General features: G+C 55.9%; 6 protein-coding genes across 6 annotated transcripts; 1 reads left to right on the top strand and 5 right to left on the bottom strand.

Annotated features, from left to right (window-relative positions):
- Positions 1-296: 296 nt before the first annotated feature.
- Positions 297-2966, bottom strand: EX895_005163 (uncharacterized protein; the record flags this gene model as incomplete). The annotated part of the gene is made up of 1 exon (XM_029885757.1): positions 297-2966. One exon carries the CDS (start codon positions 2964-2966, stop codon positions 297-299), a length of 2670 nt encoding a protein of 889 aa, XP_029737609.1.
- A 2281-nt stretch (positions 2967-5247) lies between these two features.
- On the bottom strand, positions 5248-7064 carry EX895_005162 (uncharacterized protein; the record flags this gene model as incomplete). Its single annotated transcript, XM_029885756.1, has 3 exons — positions 5248-6269; positions 6568-6674; positions 7039-7064. The coding sequence occupies 3 exons, from the start codon at positions 7062-7064 to the stop codon at positions 5248-5250; spliced, it is 1155 nt and encodes a 384-aa protein (XP_029737608.1).
- Positions 7065-7302: 238 nt separating this feature from the next.
- On the bottom strand, positions 7303-9060 carry EX895_005161 (uncharacterized protein; the record flags this gene model as incomplete). The annotated part of the gene is made up of 1 exon (XM_029885755.1): positions 7303-9060. The coding sequence occupies one exon, from the start codon at positions 9058-9060 to the stop codon at positions 7303-7305; it is 1758 nt and encodes a 585-aa protein (XP_029737607.1).
- Positions 9061-9942: 882 nt separating this feature from the next.
- Positions 9943-11436, bottom strand: EX895_005160 (uncharacterized protein; the record flags this gene model as incomplete). The annotated part of the gene is made up of 1 exon (XM_029885754.1): positions 9943-11436. One exon carries the CDS (start codon positions 11434-11436, stop codon positions 9943-9945), a length of 1494 nt encoding a protein of 497 aa, XP_029737606.1.
- Positions 11437-14931: 3495 nt separating this feature from the next.
- EX895_005159 (uncharacterized protein) lies at positions 14932-15606 on the top strand (the record flags this gene model as incomplete). Its single annotated transcript, XM_029885753.1, has 1 exon — positions 14932-15606. The coding sequence occupies one exon, from the start codon at positions 14932-14934 to the stop codon at positions 15604-15606; it is 675 nt and encodes a 224-aa protein (XP_029737605.1).
- Positions 15607-16988: 1382 nt separating this feature from the next.
- EX895_005158 (uncharacterized protein) lies at positions 16989-18851 on the bottom strand (the record flags this gene model as incomplete). The annotated part of the gene is made up of 3 exons (XM_029885752.1): positions 16989-17782; positions 17884-17985; positions 18104-18851. Coding segments are annotated over 3 exons (1644 nt in total), but the record flags the coding sequence as incomplete, so codon positions are not given.
- Positions 18852-19042: the final 191 nt, after the last annotated feature.

The raw sequence follows: 19042 nt of genomic DNA, 5'->3' as shown, positions 1-19042 counted from the left end.
AAGAGTTCGGCTTCTTTCTTGCAGTTGTATAGCCTGATAAAACGCCGACGATACATAAGCTAGAGCACAAAAGAGATATCACGAAAGATTAAGCGAGCAGGGTATTCGAGGGTCATAGAAGGGCCCAGTTTTGAAAAGTCACTTGAGGTGGCATTTCAAGCCAGAAGAGGCAACAGCAACAACGCTCGCAGCGAGCTGCAACGACGCCTTCCCATACGAGGCCCCAAGAGTTTGTATAGGGAATGAACGTGGTATATAGATCAAACCAAGTTAATCTTTTCACATTAGCCGCAAATCTAGACGAGGGGCTCACCGGGAGGCTCGTAGGCGTCGGTCTCGACCTGGCCCTTCTCAGTGACCGAGGTGTGCTCGTAGGTGGCATCGAGGCCAGCCTTGCGAGCCGAGGCGACGGCAGCCCGGCCAATGCCAAACTTGTCGTTGGGCAGCCAGATGGGCTTCTGCTCGCCGGTGAGCGATGGGTGGTAGAAGGCCGACTCTTGCTCCTCGGTGAGGCCAGGCACGGATTCGTGGTGCTTCTCCCCCGCGGGACCGGCACCATTGAGGCCGTAGCCGTTGGTCTCGCCGTGCACGCCAGGGGCCTTCTCGTCGGGCGAAGTGCCCTGTGCGTGGAGCGGCTTCTTCTCGGTGTAAGCAGTCTCGCCCGAAGTACGGGTAAAGTTGCCCTGCAGCTGATCCGGGGTGGTGCCCGTGGTGAGCGTGAGGGGCAGCGCCGTCTCGAGCGCCTTGAACGAGTCGTTGAGGAAGTAGTGGAATCCAATCACGATGACGATCAGCACCACCATGAAGGCACCCTCGGGGATGGCAGACTGCTTCTTGTTTTGGCCGTTCGCATCTTCCGACTGGGCGAGGAAGAAGATGGCGGCGAGCATCACCATCTCTACGTAGAGGCCGACAAAGATGTGGCGAATCGCCTTGCCAAAGAACAGACCGGACGTCTCGCTAGCTGGCTTGGTATCGTAGACGTAGAGGAAGAGGTACTTGTAGCCGAGGAAGAAGAGGAAGAAGGTAAACACGACAAAGCCGTTGACGATGGGCGCAATCACAACGTAGCCGGTGCCGATGACCGTGATGAGGGTCATGCTCGGGAACAGGGTGCCCCAGGCGGGTCCACCCGTGTCGTGGTCGATGTGCCAGACCTTGCGGGGCGTGGAGGCCAGCAGGAACTTCTTGACGTAATATACGGCCAGGCCAGGGATCTGGGCAAACAGCGAGGCGGCACCCGAAAGACCTTGGAGGGCGATGAAGCTGAGGAAGAAGAGCGAACCCTTGGGGATAGCCTCGGCCAAGAGACCAGGGAATTGAGAGGGCTGCGACGCGACCTCCTGGACGTATTTGGTGATCTGACCAGCGTTACCGGAGATCAAGGTAAGCATGAGGAAGTTCTGCACGATCTGGAAAGCGGCAAAGCGACCCTGCAGGTCAAGTTCGATGCCACTGCGGGTGGGAACACCGCTGAGACGCGAGAGGAGACGCAAGAAGATAGGAAGAAGCATGTTGAGCACTGCAAGCAGCACAGTGGGCAAGATACCCTGGATGATGCCGAGAACAATGGAGGGGATGTCGTTGAGCCAGTGGAGGAAGGACACTTTTTCGGCGAGTCCGTTGATGTTGGAGATGACGCCGACAAAGGCGACGGGAACCGTCCAGAAGAGGATCAAAACGACAGTGATGGCCCAACCGATCGCAGTGCGAATCTTGCGCTCGTAAGGGTTCATGTTCATGTTGGCCCAGACAACGTCGTCCGGATGCGCCTCGACGTAGCGGTTGGTCATGCGGTAGGGCTCGTGGTGAGCCTGCGCCTTAGCAGCCATGTGGGCGGCAATCTGGGTGTTGAACAGGATGAAAGCACTGCTCTGAGGAGGATAGTTCTTGTAGTCGACGGCAATCTCGGAGCGCTTGGATTCAATCTCCTTGTTGAGACGTGCGATTTCCTCGCGGCACCAGTGGATGGTGTCGACCTTCTCGCCTATGCAGGGGACCTTGCCGAGCTTGTGGGTGGGGCGCTTCTTCTTGGGGACATACTGGTCGGCGACCTCGGCATCGATCTCGAGGTCGGTGGAGGGGAGCGAGCCGCTGGCATCCTCGGCTTTGCCCTTCTTGACCAGCTTGTAGGCGGTCTTAATGAGGCTGGTCTCGGCAGACTCGAGCTTGTTGATCCATTTTTCCCGCTCGTCGAAGAGGTCGGGGAGCTCCTTGAGGTTACGGTTGAGCCAGATCTTGGCGACGCCACCGGGGAGCTGCGAGTAGATGGCGCGAAGCTTCTTTTCGCTGAGGAGCTCGTTGGGGATACCGGTGATCAGGACAGTCTTGGCCTGGGCGCTGTTAGCGTGCTGAGGTGAGACGAGGAAATCCTGACGAAGCTTGATGAACTTGGTCATGCGCGAACGGATATTGTAGAGCAGCCAGAGGGTGAAAACCCACTGCAGCAAGAGAGGGGCGATGTAGCGCTTCTGTTGCTGGGGAGACTTGCCAACGCGACTGAGGATGAAGCGGTTGAAACCGGTGCCTTCGCCGGTGGTTTTTGCGCCGTAGACGGGCATGAGGACGGCCCAGGAGAGCACAAAGATCGGGCCAAAGACCCAGAGCATCATCTCGAGATATTCGACGAACATGTAGGCGTCGAGGCCATTCTTCTCGAGGATAGTGGTGGTGGGCGTCTTGAGCCAGACGGGAAGCCAGCCCAAGAGTGACTGAGGGAGCGGCTCGATCTGCTCCTGCGGGGTGACCAGGTAGGTTCTAGGGGCATAGACACGCTTGAAACGGGGACGGGCGATGAGGAAGACGGCGAAGAGAATGGCAAAGACGACGGCGTTCAAAATGATGGACGAAAGAACCGTGGGAGTGGAAGCACCGCTGTTGGCGGCTTGCTGGGCGGCTACCTGCTGGACAAGCAGGAGAGCCAGCACCAGGTTCGCCGGACCAGAGACAAGGTTGAACGGCGGCATGATGGGCGAGGAAGCTAAGTCGCAGGGACGGGACGGCTCAAGAAAGCGGTCGTCGATGCGCAGGCAAAAGGTGTAGAAACGTCCTTTCGGCAGATGTGGTGGTGGTGGTGATGGTGGTGAAGTTCGAAGATTCTAGTTTGGGCTATATATCTCGATTGCGATGGCCAGGGGTATAATGTTCCATCATCAGCTGCTCGTTGGCATGGACTGGCTTGGCTAGCTGTGGTCAAATATCACACAATCGCAGGCCGAGGCGGGGATCGAGACAGGCTCAATTTTTCCCATCGAGCTGCTCAAATGAGCAGAGTGTTTTTGAAACTGCGCTAAGACAAAGACGAAGCGAGGCAGGCTGCGTGCTTGTCTTGTTACAGACGGGCCTGAGTGATGATGTAGTAGGAGAGCGGAGGCAGCGCTGTTGCGCGTGCCGTGTGTGTTTCAAGTGCGCTCTGTCGTTTTGTGCCTCTCTTCGCTCACACATGCCCTTTCGGCTGCAGCTCGAGAGTGCATAATTTTGCATGCCAACAGCCTCCTTCTCCGCCTCGGAGGCGTAACATGTGTGTTTACCTAGTTCGCATGTACTCCGACGTGTTGCCTTCTTTTATTCTAAATATTTTATTTTGATATCTTCTCTTCGTTGGTGACTGTGCTGTTGCCCGCCTGGTCGAGGCCGCGTCTTTGCGATGTTGCACGCCCGACGAATTTCTTGTGACATCTCCGCAGCCAGTGAAGTCATCGCAGCAGCTTGGCAGGAAAAGCCATTGTGCGCTGCCACCCTCGCATCACAAAGACGATGATTCGATGCCATCATAGATCCATTCATGCACAATAGCAAACACACGCCTCTCCTCCTCGTACGTCTCATTGAGCGATTGGCGCTGGAACTGCATCGTGTACGCACAGCGAAGTAGAGCTGAGACTGCTGAAGGCACTGACTCCGTGCATGAACGGCATGAAGTGGCACGACACACAGCGCCAGAACACGACCAAAGGGCACAAAGGGCCAAAGCAAGGTGCCGATGGCAGGAACCTCGAAAGCCCTTGCTTGAGCCAACAAACCAAGGAGAAATCGATAGACTCGCGTTCCAGAATTTCGCCTGGACAGCCGCTGCACCTCGTCGACCAACTCCCCGAACGCAGGCATGCATGCGCCGCCCACGCAGACCGGCAGAGTAAACACGACGACCGGTAACTGGCATGACGTTGCTTGGCCACACCCAGCGACACGGTCATGGCATCGGCAAGCTTGCTTAGCCCAGCCTCGGGAGGAGAACCATTTTCGCCGAGAAGAACCATTGTAGCGATCACCCCAGAACCTCTCCTCGATGCTGATAAGGTCTTTGGTCGCTTGGCTCTCACGTGCCGAACAGGATCACAAGGATTTGGTTGGTATTCAAAGTTTGCCTGTTCGGATAACAGTGCACAGGCGCCTCCTTGTGCGGCTCGAAAGCCGTCGTTGTCCTTGCCTCCTGAGCAACTCTCACCGCATTGTTCCCTCATCTTTGCAAGCAGACGCAAACTGAACACGGTCACGACCAACACGCATGGAATATAGGCAACTCCGGTGCAGCGCTAAGCAGCCGAGTCGTTCTCAACGTATCTTTTGGTAATCGTATGTCTCTGTCCACGCACCCGTGCCTGTAGAAGAAAAAGAAAAAGGACGCTGCGGCTGCCTGCAAGGATCTACAAGGCAGACGAGCAGCGTCATTGGTCTGTCCTGCTGGCCGACTGCTTTCAAACTCAGACGCGCCCACTGGCATGCTCCAGGGAAACGCGACGGCCTCTCCTTCTGCATTTCTCCGGAGCAGTGCAGAGCAGAGCAACACAGCCCGCCCTTTGCGAGTATACTGTAATTGTGACTGTAACTGTGACCGTCCGTGACTGCTCGCCCACATGCCTACGATACCGTTGGACACCTGTCAAGATGCCATCTTGTCATTTTCCTCATTTGTCGCTCTCTCAGCCTAATCTCGCGTGTAAAAAAAGCTGATCTTGCACTGCCGCCACCCATGAGCCGCTCCTTCCCGCCGGCAACCAGAAGTCAAAGTCTGAAACGTCGAGCTCAATCACTATAACAGGCATGCTCCCCTGTCGAGATCAACACAGACCTTGTTACACCGCCCTGACTTGCCATGACACTGCGACATACCATACATCGTTGACCTCCGCCAGGGCCAGCTGAGGCAGCTAGTAGCAATTGCATCTTCTTCCTTCCAAGAGTAACACAAAGAGAGACAAGACCTACAGGCGTTAAATCCGGCGAATACACAAACTACCTACTATATTAGCAAGTTGCGGGTGAGGGCACGTTGGTGCACTTTGTGCTGCTCTGCCCACCACTGATGGACACACCCGACCATTTCCAGTTGCTGCACGAGCCTTGACCGCACAGCAAATACACACGAGTAGCACCCGAGTTGACACTTCCCTTGACACCGTTGATGATGATGTTGGTCACCTTGACACCATTGGTGGGCGAGCCCGTGGGACCTCCATTTAGGTAGTCCTGCTGGATGTCGATGCCGTACTTGGAGATGCCCGAAAGGTTGATGTTGGCGTACGTCACGTTGTTCACCAACCCTGTCGCACCCGAGACCGTCTTGATGCGCACTGCGTTCTGGCTGTTGACCACCTGCGAGTTTTCGATGCGCACGCCGTCGACCGTGTTGTCTCTGCGACCGCCCACGCTTCCGATCGACAGTCCGTGTCCTCCCGAGCAGTAGCCGCCCGAGAACAGGATGTTGGTGCCCGAGTTGACCGCGAGACAGTCGTCCTGGTTGCGGATGTTGGCATTGGTGATGAACACGCCGTCCGAGCTTCCCACGTCGAATGCGTCCGTGTTGTGGCCCCCGCCCGCATCACCCGCCGAGTTGTCCATCGTGATGTGGTCCAGGCTCAGGTTGGTGCACCCGTTGATGCTGAATGCTTGTACGGGCGTGTTCTTGATGTTGAGCGACCGGATCTTGCTGTCCGTCAAGCCGTGCGCGAAGAATAACTTGGGCTTGGTCACGCCGCCGTTGCTTCCCTTGCCATCCCACCACTGCGCTCCTCCACCATCGATTAGCGATCCACTGGCTCCACTGACATCAATGTTCTTGCCTGAAACTGAGATCAGAGGACCGGACCAAGCTGCGTAGTCGAACGTCGTCGTGCCCGTAAACACCACCTGCGTTCCCGTTCTGAGACCGGTCAAGTCGAGCGTTTGCCCAGCAGGCACCTTGATGTTGGACAACGTGATCGTACTGCATGATCCCTTTCCTGCTTTAGCGCTCGCCGCGTCCGTAAACGTGCAGCTCGCAGCGAGAGCTTTGGCAGAGGCCAGGCTCAGCAGCAAGAAAGGGAAGGTGTTTCATCTTGTCGTAGCTGAGCGGGGCGGAGAGGTGTTCTTGTAGGGTATTGCACTCTTCTTTCATGAGGGATACCATCTGACCTTATATCATGTTCATGCAATGGCCACTGAAGGACTTGCATTCATTGCAGCATGAGAAACGTTGCTGGCCCATTCTGCTCGCAATTGCAGACGCCGGTCGTCTCCCTTCCGAACTGCACACTGCAACTCGAACGGTTGCAATGAATCTGTCTTGAAGCGTTCAAACACGCTCACTTCTTGCAGCAATCCCCGTCTTCTCCGTCGCCGTCGCCGGTGGCTTCTTGAAGCCATCCCGGACTGTCACAAGAACCAAGATCGCCGGATCGCCTGTCGATTCTACGCTGATGAATTATGCACCAAGTAGATTGCCGGTCGCGCTGTGTGGACTTGGTCACGTTGCATGAGCCGAAATTGTTCAATGCAGACACAGTCTTGTAGCGCAGAACAAGGCCAAGGGAGCCAAGCGAGTTCAAGACGCACCACCGAGACACTCAAACACTGGAGAACTCTTGCATGAACGGGACTGTCGGTATTCTCACTCTATGCGGCATGATTCTGCTTTGTCTCTGGACTGGTTCCAAGGAGACGTCAGTGCTCGCACGCCGCCTGGTCACCCTTCACAACGAGAAGCGCAACGACAACGTGGTCGAACCAAAAACAAAATTCAGGGTCCGCTCATATGCCACGCAGTGTTGCAGCGCTTACCTCGTCCACCGCACAGGGATCTGCATTGATTGTCGGCACGCTGGCACCGCCCCCGCCTACACGACGTCAATGTGACCGTCAGAAGCTGGCTTCTACACACGCAGCAAGGATATTTGACAAGAACATAGGGTATATTGTGTGAAATCAAGCAACTGAGCAAACGAACAAATGCGAAGCGTACGGATCATCAATATCATCTACATCTATATCATGAGCACTGAGCATATCACAGATCAACCGAAGCGACACCAATGCGTGCTGCCCTTAGTCAAAGACAACAAAATCGCGCCGGGCCACCTCCATCCGGCGCCGGATCTGACCAACAATTCGCCTATGGCGTCCCCCCTGCCCGAGCTGCTCTACAGGAAACTCGCGAATCTCGTAGTCCTGACCGAAAAAGTCCTGGGGCAAATATCTGACGAGCGAGCCAAAGTCGAGCGAGAGCAGCGTCCTGTCGATACCTGTAGGTCGCACATCGCCAGCAGCTGCCACTGCACCGTCAGCAAACGTAGTGATGACATTGCCGTCGTGCGAGGTGACGGCCTTGACACCGTCTGCATCTCGGCCGTTGATGGCGGCTCGAACCGCTCGCAGGACGGCACGACGGATGCGAGAACGCTGTGCCTGCAAGTAGCGGCGCGCGCGCGACTCGGACATGCCGGACTGGGCAGCCGAAGACGAGATCGAGTCGGAATCCGCCTCTTCGCACTCTTCGGAAGATTCGTCGGTGGTGTAGGAGGGCATGCGGCCAGTGGAACCGAGTCCTTTGGGACGCACACCTGCTTCCTCCTCGAACTGGCGCCTCCAACTGGCGGGCGCGTTGATCCAGACCTTGCGCACTGCATCGGCCACGAGTCGACGTGCTCGATCTCTGGACTCGGCGGGTGAGCGGATAGCAAGGAATGGCTCGGTATCGCCAGGTCCAGCACCTTCAGGGGCGACTGGCGCTGTGAAGACCGAGTTGGAGTTGATGTAATTAGGGTTGAGCGTTCTAGTGAGAAGAGGGTGTCCAAGACTTGCCTCGCCATCGGCAGGCTGGACCTTGCGGCGTTTGGGCAGGAGAAGGTTGACGGGTGGACGGGCAGCAGAGGCAGCTCGAGCAAAGGCAGCGTGGACGGGGCCGGTAGCGCCGAAGTTGGCAGTGGCTGGAGTCGTGCCGGCGCCAGGCGTGGCTGCAGGCGTGTTGACGGCGCTGCTCGTGTCAGGAGCGGCCATACCGTTGAAGAGCTGGCCAGCAGCAGAGAAAAGCGAAGCCTTCTCCTTTGCGACCTGCGCCGCTTCGAGCTTCCTCTTGTGCATCCTCCGTCGAATGCTGCAAATGCACTTGTAGCCCCACCAGAGATGCATTGGATAGGTGGCGAGCAAGCTGATGCCGGGGCCCCAGCTGCCGTTGATACCAGGAGCGTTACGACCGTGCTCGGTGACGCTGGCCACAAGTAAGGCGAGGTGGTAAAAGACGCGCGTACCGAAAAAGGTGACGGTAAACGCCATGTTGGAGCGGAGCGGAGGGTAGATGGAGGCGACGCCCATGATGAAAGTGGGAAGCTCGAAGATGGCGGCTGCAGCTGCGACATGTCCCCAGCCTCTGTGCACCCAGAAGCTGAAGAGAAAAGTGTAGGCGATGTGGTGGATCCATCCTGAGGAGAGGTTGATCAACTTTCTGTAGTAGATGGAGCCGAGCGCCAGGTCCGAGACGAGGTATGCAACGAAGAAGGCGGCGAGTGGCTCTGCGACGGTCTTGGTCCTGGGTCGCAGGGCGTGAAGGTCGAAGCCGGCGAGGAAGAGATCGAAGAGATAGGGCAGGCTGGCTAGGCACATGACAAAGCTGGCGACGGTGGTGAGGATCCAGCATCGCTTCTTGAGCATATCCTTGCTGTCGCCTTTGAGCCAGGAGTGGGACAGTGCATGGAAGATGACGTGCTGCACCACGAGCGAGGCATAGAAGATGGTGTGGAGCCTCGAGGATGCCAGAGGCGAGGTGGCAGGCAGGACGAAGCGGTCTGCAAAGACGAACTGCGTCATGTTGGAATCGAGGCACGGTTGCAGATGGATTGCACAGAGAGAGAGAGAGAGCAGAGAGAGACTGGCAGAGACGAGGGCGCCTGGCTGAGACCCACAAACGGAGAGTCAGCTTATTCGCCGGGTCGACTACACGAGCATTCGAGATGGTAAGGTGCTGACGTTGAGCGCGGTGGGGATGGTTCTAGGAGACGGAAATGAGCGAGTGTGATGGTGGTGTGGATGCGAATGGCAAGCCCGAGGTCACGCTATCAGTCCGTGTCAACGACCTCGACAGCTTGTGTTGTGAAGCAATCCAAGAGGAACGCGGCTACAGCAGCAATGGAGATCCACTGCTGTGTGCCAAGAGGGGTCAACTCTAGAGGGACAGGGCGGGGGTCGTGGTGAATGGAGGCCGGCTTGCTAGGTTAAGATAAAAAAAACAATGAAAGCGAACGTGCACAGCACTGTCCAAAAGAGCTCAAATTTTGGGTTGGTTGCAGAAAGCGACAGCCAGCCAGCCAGCGAGCTTTGTGTGGTGCTCGGCTTTGCATTGGCTTGAAATTGCCACCCGCTCGCGGCGGCCCCGCTCCAAAGGGGTGTTGCGCACGTTCTCAGGGTCCAACGCGTCACTGTTTCACCAACAATAAATGGACCTCGAATGCATCGGTTTAACAAACGATCGGGATGCCGATGTTGAATTTGCCTCGAGGCGCGGAGGCCACTCACCTCAATTACGCAGAGGAGGCGATTCCGAGCGAGTTCTCAGGCAGGCAGACGAGCAAGGCGTCATCCACCTCACTTCTTCAAGCAATAAGATGATGGCATTTCCAATCATCGGGAATACAGATGCAAGCAATGAGCGAAGAAGAAAACAGGCTGGAAGCACTTGTTGGCGACGTCCTTTTAAATGGGAGCGGGCTGGCTCAGGTTGATGTGGACCGCCTTGACGTTGGTGTAGTTGGTCAACGCGTATTCGCCCAGCTCTCGGCCAATACCCGAGGCCTTGTAACCACCGAATGGAACCTGCGGGATGAGCTGGTTGTAGCAGTTGACCCAGACGGTGCCGGCCTTGAGCTTGTGCGCCGTCTCGATGGCACGGCTGATGTCACGGCTAAACACGGCAGCAGCAAGACCGTAGATCGAGTCGTTGGCGATGCGGATGAGGTCCTTCTCGTCCTTGAACTTAGAAACGACGACGACGGGACCAAAGATCTCCTCCTTGGCGATCTTGGCATCGTGGGGCACGTCGGTGAAGATAGTGGGCTCGATAAAGTAGCCTTGGTCGCCCTTGCGCACACCACCGAGGTGCAGGTTGGCGTCCTTCTTGCCAGACTCGATGTACTCCATGATGCGGTCATACTGCAGCTGTGACACCTGGGGACCCTGGAACGTGTTGGCGGCGAAGGGGTCACCCACCTGGAGCGCCTTGCAGTGGGCGGTCATCTTCTCCATGAAAGCGTCGTAGATCGACTCCTCGACATAGACACGCGAGCCGGCACAGCAGCACTGTCCATGGTTGAACATGATACCGAAGGCGGACCATCGCACAGCCTGGTCCAGGTCGGCGTCCTTGAAGATGATGTTGGGCGACTTGCCACCGAGCTCGAGCGTCACCTTCTTCAGGTTGGTCGAAGCTGCAGCCTTCATGATGTTGCGGCCGACAAGCGTGGATCCAGTGAAGGCGATCTTGTCAATGTCCATGTGCTGCGAGATGGCGGCACCAGCGACGGGACCGAAACCAGAGATAACGTTGACGACACCAGGGGGGAAGCCGGCTTCGACGATGAGCTCGCAAAGCTTGATGGCCGAGAGCGGCGTCTGCTCGGCGGTCTTGAGCACAATGGTGTTACCCGTGGCGAGCGCAGGTCCGATCTTCCAGGCAAACATGAGCAGGGGGAAGTTCCAGGGGATAATCTGACCGCAGACGCCGATGGGTTCGTGGCGGGTGTAGTTAAGGCGCGAAGTGTCGACCTCGATGACCTTGCCGTGGTTCTTGTCGGCCCAGCCACCGTAGTAACGCAGGTTGGCGGCGACGGCAGCCACGTCAAAGCCCTTGGCGATCGAGAAGGCCTTGCCGTTGTCGAGCGACTCGATGGCGGCAAGTTCGTCGATGTTGGCCTCAACGAGCTCGGCAAGCTTGATCAGAAGCCTTCCACGAGCATCACCGGGCGTGTTCTCACCCCAGGTGGTCTCGAACGCCTCGCGAGCAGCCTTGACAGCGCGATCGACATCCTTGGCAGAAGCCTCGGCAACTTGGCCGATTTCCTTGCCGGTGGAAGGGTTGATGGTGGCAAAAGTCTTGCCGTCGAGAGCAGGCACAAACTTGTTGTTGATGAACAGGTCGGCCTGAATGGTGGTCTTGATGCCCGTAGGCAGGTCGAGCTTAAGGGTCGGCATGTTGATTGAGCTGCTGAAGGGGGGGAAACAATGTTGGTTGGTAATGAACATGCAGATGAGGCCAGGAGCGGCTTCTATATATGGACGTGGGCCGACGACGAGTCTTCGGACTGCGGGGCAAAGTGCGAGTCAAGTCATGCGAAGTGGGCTGCGACTGACCCGTCTGAGCCCTTGGCGAGTAGGGCAGGCTGACCCTGTGATGCGGCAGCCTCGAGCTCATCTGGAATGATCCGCGGGAGCCACCCCTCTGTGGGGTGGAATGTCGGTCAAGAGCCGCAAAATTCAATCCACAACAAGGCTAGACAGACTTCGCACGGACGCCTGTCCAAAATCGCAGCGCAAAAAAATTAAAGGGAGACACGAACGGGCCACTTGGCCAGTCTTTTTGTTGCCTCTCAGCCAGCCAGTCTCTCGTCGGCCATTTTATTCAGCGAAGATCGTGACCCCGCCTTTGCAAGCTAGTCGGCCCTTTCTGAGCGACGTTCTGACCTCCAAGGTCGCCGATGGCTGCCATCAACCAAACCGAAACTAGATGTACCAATCAATGTTGACAAACGACAGCGACACTGGCAAAGGGGTTGCTGCGGGTGGCGGCAAGCGGGCGCGGACCGATGGCAGCCATCGAATGGACAACGCCACTCGAAAACAAAACCCGAGTGGGACGGCTTTTACGACCTTGACGGTCATGCGGATGGACGCATTTTGCCAGCTCTTGCTATCCTCGTCACTGCCTCTCTTTCCCCACTGCCGGGGTCTCCAACTCGGCTTTGCTCATCTCGGTTCGCTTATTGCCGCCTATCTTTGGTTGAGCAAGCCCTGTCACCGTACCGTTTTAGTGCGCGCGCGCCTGACTACCGCAGCACGGGAAGGAACCCTCTCGATGAACGTTCTGTCCACCGCTTCGGTAGCGAATGTTGACCCTCCGCGCATTGACTCGAGACGTACTTCGACCTGTCCAGCACATCCTCTCGGAATAGCTCTGAGCGAGATGCTGGCTCGTAGTGATGAGCTCCGATACCAGCGCGGCGCCTGAGGCATCTCCTCGGTGGCCGCGTTCGATCCGAGAAGCGGGGTTAGTGTAAAATCACGCAGTTGTGTCATTTTTCCAGTTTGGTGCCGCGACGCACACACACACGCACTTACACGCACGCACGCCGCACAGAGTGAGGTCACGCGGCCTCTTGGCATCTGCTGCTCGTCGCTCGCATTGTTCCTTGTTGAGAGTGCGGGGGTCCTCGTTCCATGCAAGCAGCTCGGCTCTGCCTTGTGTTGGCTGGGACGACCGCCTGGTGTGTCACACCAACCCTCCGCTCCTCTCCACCGGCACTGCCATTCCTTGCTTATGTCCCTGCCGCCGCAGTCGAAGCTACGGTACTGTCCATGGGCTCGACCGTCCATCGTCGAGACGAGACGCTTGGACCCCAAGCTCAGGAGTGATGTGCGTATCGCAGCTCGACTTTCTCTTGCCCGGGGGAATTTCACCACAACCGCAGATTCGGGCCATCCGCCCTGTCACACCCCTTCTGCGAGCGTGCGCGTGCGTAAAAAAGCAGAGCATGGAAAAGGCGGCAGCAAGCCGCACCCTCGACCGTTTTCTGTCCAGCGGGCCAGCCGAGCCGCCTCGCTTGTGCCGCACGCTCTTTAGTCTGTTCGCTGTGTCTGCCTCTGACTTGGGCGCGCTAGCTCAGTCGCAAATCGTCCGATTCTGTCCTCCTGTGGTTTCTTTGCGATTTCGTGTGGTCATCCCGATGGTAGTGCGATCGATGGAGGCTCCCAAGATGTATCGGCATCGGGCCTGCGCTTCTTCGTGAAACCGCCTTCCAACGCCTACCAAAGCCCGTCAACAACAGAGCTCGTCATCGCCCTGCGCAACAACATTTTTTCGCCCGCTTGAGCTTGTTCGTAGGTTGCTTTTTGTGCGGTCTGGCAATTAACTGCTCGCCATGACCGTGCGAGCTCTTTTCTACAAAGGCCATCTTGTCACATACCTTCGACTGGTTGACGGACTCAGCCGCTCTGGCAAATGCTACTGTTTCACACACGAGTGGATTCTTCTAGAAGCAGCAGAGCAAGGTCGTCCACATGTCTGTCACCGTGTGACTCCGTTAGCGCATGCACCGTCCACTCAGCATTAACGGTGCGTGGCAGATCGAAACTTCGCCTCTTTCACGCTAAGCGAGATATCATCTTGACACTAAGGCCGTCTCAGCAAGCAGACCTAACTGGTGAAACAAACCACTGCATGTCTACACCTGTTAGCAGTCGGCTGAACAGCGTTCTGCAACTCAGCAAAGATTCACGATGCTCACCGGACTTACCATCATCCCACCATCGGGGCTTGGGGGTGCATTGCATGCGAGAGTTTAGCACGATACTTCTGCGGATAAATTTCATGACCTTAGCTCTCATCGCAAGCGCCACACATCTTGTCTGCCGAGCTCCTTCGCTGCTGTTCGAATAGGGCACCAAGTCTGCAAACACTGAGAATCGCCCGACAACCTTCGCTGTCGGCCAGACACGTGAGCCACAGTGCATACCATGCGCTGAGGCTCTCATCGCTGTAGTAGCCTTGTCTCTCAGTACCTCGCTGAAGACAAGCAAGTCCGCCTTCCGGTCCGGCAATCTGCGCTCGGTCCCTGTGCATCTTTGTTTCCGGATCGCTCTCTATTGGCGCCGCCCCTCGGCTGCCCCGTTCTGCGCCTCTCCAACGTCGTTGCGCATTTGCGCTAATGCGACTGTCCCAATCACTGCAACTTGGCCGAACAGAAATGATGGTGCTTTGCAGTATTTGGCCTGCCCTGCTCACGAATTCAAGTCATCTGCTGCACCAGGCCGGTGCTTCCTCGGTCAACTCGTTTCACGTGAGAACCAAGATCCAAGCAACGCAGAGACGCTGAAGCGGCGAGATTGGCGGTTAAATGAGCCGTATGGTACAGCTTAGCTCGACATGGTCGAACCTTGTTTCAACTGTCTTCCTCTTTCTAGCGACTCATAGGCGCTACTTGCGAAACACGCTAAGGCCGGTGACATACACCTCGTGTCATCTGTCCCGCTTAAAAACGCAGCATCCGATAGCTGTTGATCGCAATCATTCACTTCATGCAACCAGCCGCCTCTGTTGATCCCTAACGGGTTGTCGGCAGGCCGGCGCAAGCCACCGCCCAAGGACATTCATGCGTAGCACGGGCACCTCGAAAGGCAGCCTGTCCTGGCCTGATGCGGCTCAACCGAGTTCACTGGGGCTGACCAGCATCAACCCGCTTCAGAGCAATAGACGTGTAGCGAACCACTCTCCTTGCTCGTCACTCATGGCGTCTCTGGCCGGCTCATCCACGCTTCGCACGCTTCACAATGAGATGGCGTATATAAGCTTGATGCCCATCGCGGTTTCATGGTCTGTTCCTCATCAGAGCTCGCCTCCTCCTCAATACCTAACCTCCTCCTCAATACCTAACCTCCTCCTCAATACCTAACCAAGATTGCCCAAGTTTCAAGATGGTCGCCAAGTCTCTCCTCTTCATGCTCCCTCTTGCGATCGCTGGATTTGTACAAGCTAGCCCTGTGACCAAACGCGATGGCTGCTCCTCGTACGTCATCATCGACACTCGCGGCACTGGGGAGTTCCAAGGTCCTTCTGCCGGATTTCGTACGATGAACTCTCGCATTCTCGCGTCCGTCTCCGGTGGTTCCGAGTACGACACGATCTATCCCGCCGATTTTAGCCAAATTTCGACTCTGGGCACGGAGAACATCATCGCCGAGATCAACAACAAGCTTGCTCAGAACTCTGCCACTTGCTTCATCCTCGAAGGCTATTCGCAGGGTGCTGCGGCCACGTGCAATGCCCTTCCTCGCCTCACGGGAGCCGCTTTCGACGCTGTGAAGGGAGTCATCCTTATCGGCAACCCGGAGCACAAGCCTGGTCTGGCTTGCAATGTCGACAACAACGGCGGCAAGAGTACGGCTGCAGCCAGTGGCATTGAAGCCTTGATCGGAGGAGGCGTTCCTTCCAACTGGGTCTCCAAGACGCTCGACATTTGCATCTTTGGCGACGGAGTCTGCGATGCGCAATCTGGCTTCGGCATCACCTTCCAACATCTGCTCTACCCTACCGACGCCAATGTCCAAACCATGGGTGCCAACTTTGCCATCAAAGCACTCCAGGGCTGAAAGTTGATCAAGCTTGTTAGCCCATCTGTAGGCAGCGCTCTGTTTAGTATCGACGACGTTTGTTCAAGGATCAGTATCAATACAGCTTGTTAAAAGAGTTCTTCCACCTGAGATTCGCCGCTAGCTGTTCGTCCGAGGCTGTCTGACGGGTGTATCAGATCAAACAACGCAGTGAAAATTGGCGCGAAGTGAGTGTCGGAATTGAGGTACAGAAATACTCCGATTTCCTTTTCGGGTCGGAACTTTGACCCGAAAAGGTCAGGTGCTGTGGCAAAGTTTGGTTTCGTAGCAAGGCTTCTACGCTTCTTCTTCACAAACGATGCAGCTCAACAAGCATCAAAACGATCGCCGACGCATCTCGGTTTCTCAGTCATCTCTCTCTCTCTCTCTCACACACAACACATAAACACGAGCTCAGCCTCAAGCCGCTGGCAAGGAACCGTCAGATTGGCATTGCTACCGTCAAACTGACAAGCACAAGCTCGATCAGCCAATGGTGCACCATTCTACTTGGCCGTGATGTGCGTGTCTTTCCGCGTCGTGGCCATCCTTTGGGCTGCCGCAATATTGGTCGCTCTCTGGCTACTTGTTTACTACGACGAACACTGCAAATGTGTCTTCAAGAGGACAGAGACTTAGGACCAGCGCAGTACGGTAGTGGAGCAATCATGGCCCCGCGCCGGCGCTTGACGTCCACTGTCGGCGAGAACGTATGCACTCGACAAGGGCTCGCAACGGTCATCCTTGGGACTTGCTTGACTCACGCCGATCCTCAACGGCTTGCATTCAGCCGTGTTGGCAAAGCAAATGGAAACAAACACACTGCAATCATGGCGTCAGGCAACAAACTTGTTATGCTCTCTCAGCAGTATTGTTATATCACGCCTCTCGCCTTACTCCGCTAACATTGCGCTTGGCTGCTCACGCCTGTCGAGCATCTACACAATCAGCGTAACGGACACTGGACAGGAATACGTGGCCGCTATTGTGATAGCAGGCTGCCGACGGCTAGTTGAAACTTCGGAGAAGAATGTTGTCGGGGTAGGTCTTGACAAGCGTTTGCGAGCGTTCAAGTTGATCTGTTTCAAAGGTGGCACGGTAATCGTTTAGGATCTCATAGCAAGAATCGGATATGCTTGACGCCTCAAAGATTGATGGGTTGGGTTGCTTCTGTAAGCAGTCCACTGGCCTCAGGTTGCACGCGTCTCGGCTGAGCAGAACCCTAACCCTAAGCGTGTGCCCTTTACACACGCCAGTCAAAAGAACCTAACCCTGGCCCTAGTCAGAGCGTGTGGTGTGCAGATTTGATCTAGTGATGAGCGGTGGCTAATTTACAGGAACGTCGGTCTAGATTCGTGGCCGCACTGCGCACATGTGCGAGTCTACTCATCATCTTCGTCTACAGGTTCCACCTGTGACACGCCCTTGTAGGCCAAAGCTTGATAGCATGTACAGAGCGTAGGAACAAGCCAGAGGATGTTCAACAGATCGAAGCCAGGAGTGTTATTTGCGTCAGGCCAGTACGTCCAAGTCTCGAAGGCGATCAAGGCCTGAAGCAAGGAGCCCGTGATTGCCGTGCCTATGGCTGTGACCATAAATTTACCGGTAAAAGTGCCAGCGCGATAGTTGAACCAGGCCTGGCCAAGCAAGCTTAGCTCTGCGAGCGACTGGTTGATAGCCCAAGTGCCCCTGCTGAAGATCTTCTCGTAAAGTGGCACCGACGATCCACGGGCCGAGTCGTCTATCAAGCACATGGCAGCCGGGCGCAACAAGATGAAGGGTTGATGCGCAAAGGATTCAAGCACCAAGCACAATGCAAATACCACGTAGAAAGGTTTCGAATCGATCGTGCCAGCTAGGGCGATGCTCTTCTTTTCGCGTCTAGTCAGACGTCGACGTCGAAAGCTGAGTGGGTTGCGCTTCCACCACGGAGCCGAACTGTAGCGAGTAGGTCGTTCAAGATGAAGTAGGGTGGTGGCCATGTACGGAACATACGCAATACTTGCGAGGGCAAATACGAACCCAAAGAATGACGGATATGGATCGGGTTTCTTTGTGACAAAAGGGCTGATCAGATCCACGGCAAAGTTGGACAGCTCGCACGCGATCCAGAGCCATTGCGCCTCGATCCACAATCCTGCACTAGTTTTGCGAGTATACCAGAACGCGAATCGCACTACAATATGGTGTTGAAGCGTCCACAAGACGGACCAAGGAGAAAAGACACATCAGACCAGAACCCATGACAAAGTCAATGCATCACTCTTGCAGACTTACACAATATCAGAATCGGCATTTGCCAGATCAAAGAAAGCCCCTTTATGACAAACCATACGGTCGGATGGTCTTTCGCATGCAGCCTGTCGCCCGTGCCAAGACCTGTGGCATTCTCAAGTGCAATAGAGTTACCAGCACGGGGCACGAAGGAGTAACGAATATCGAGATGTCAGCAAAGCTAATGGTAGAATTGCTGATGCCAGGAATGGACTGCGCTTACGGTCAAATTTCAACTTGGTCTGTACGTCGGAGACACTGTTAGCGAAGAGCTCTCTCGTGCCTTCCTCGTTAGGGCCCAAAGGAGCAGGTTTTGGACGCTCCACTAAAGTGAATGGAGTCTCAGCTAGCAGGACGCGCTGCAAGGAGTGAGCAGAGAAGTAGACGTCCCAGTCTAGTTCGAAGTAGGCCTTTGTTGAGTCCAGGCGGGCTGGAGGGATCTCGCACGCGGCGCTAGCATTGCTTCTCAAAATGCCAAAGTCCTGTGATGTTGCCGAACTGGGCATACGCTTTGGTATCCGGCGTTGGTACATTGGTGCACCAGGAGACGAGACTTGGGTGAGGGTAGGCGCATAGTAAAAGCGGTTCGGCATGGTTGACTCGACGTCGTCTGTCGAACGCATGGCAGTGTTTTCCTCTGACATGTTTGTGAATGTCAGCATGGTCTCGAACACATGGTTCATGTAGTTGCGGTGGCACGGCCAGTCAACCGAATTCTTGCAAGAGTCTGTGTCGAGGACGCGCTCCGCACGATGCTCGCGTTGAAACGTCGAGTTTGGAAAGACTTTGGTGGTTCTGACCATTCCCAGACGACTTCGAGTCCTGATATGGGGTAGCAGAATCCGTCCGTTGTCATCTCTGAATTCGGGCAAGTGACCTGGTGCGGTGTTGTTGACCTCGCTGCTCATGGGTTTGAGGAAGTGAAGGTTATTGCGATGCGCACTGAAGAATGGGCTCACCGCGAGGTCGCTCTGTTGAGGGTTAGGGTTAGGGTTAGGGTTAGGGTTAGGGTTAGGGTTAGGGTTAGGGTTAGGGTTAGGGTTAGGGTTAGGGTTAGGGTTAGGGTTAGGGTTAGGGTTAGGGTTAGGGTTAGGGTTAGGGTTAGGGTTAGGGTTAGGGTTAGGGTTAGGGTTAGGGTTAGGGTTAGGTTAGGGTTAGGGTT

The sequence above is a fragment of the Sporisorium graminicola genome, chromosome SGRAM_6 (assembly GCF_005498985.1).
Source record: "Sporisorium graminicola strain CBS 10092 chromosome SGRAM_6, whole genome shotgun sequence".
NCBI lineage: Eukaryota > Fungi > Basidiomycota > Ustilaginomycetes > Ustilaginales > Ustilaginaceae > Sporisorium > Sporisorium graminicola.
The sequence above is the reverse complement of the archived record's forward strand: the minus strand, read 5'-3'. Positions and strand labels throughout refer to the sequence as shown.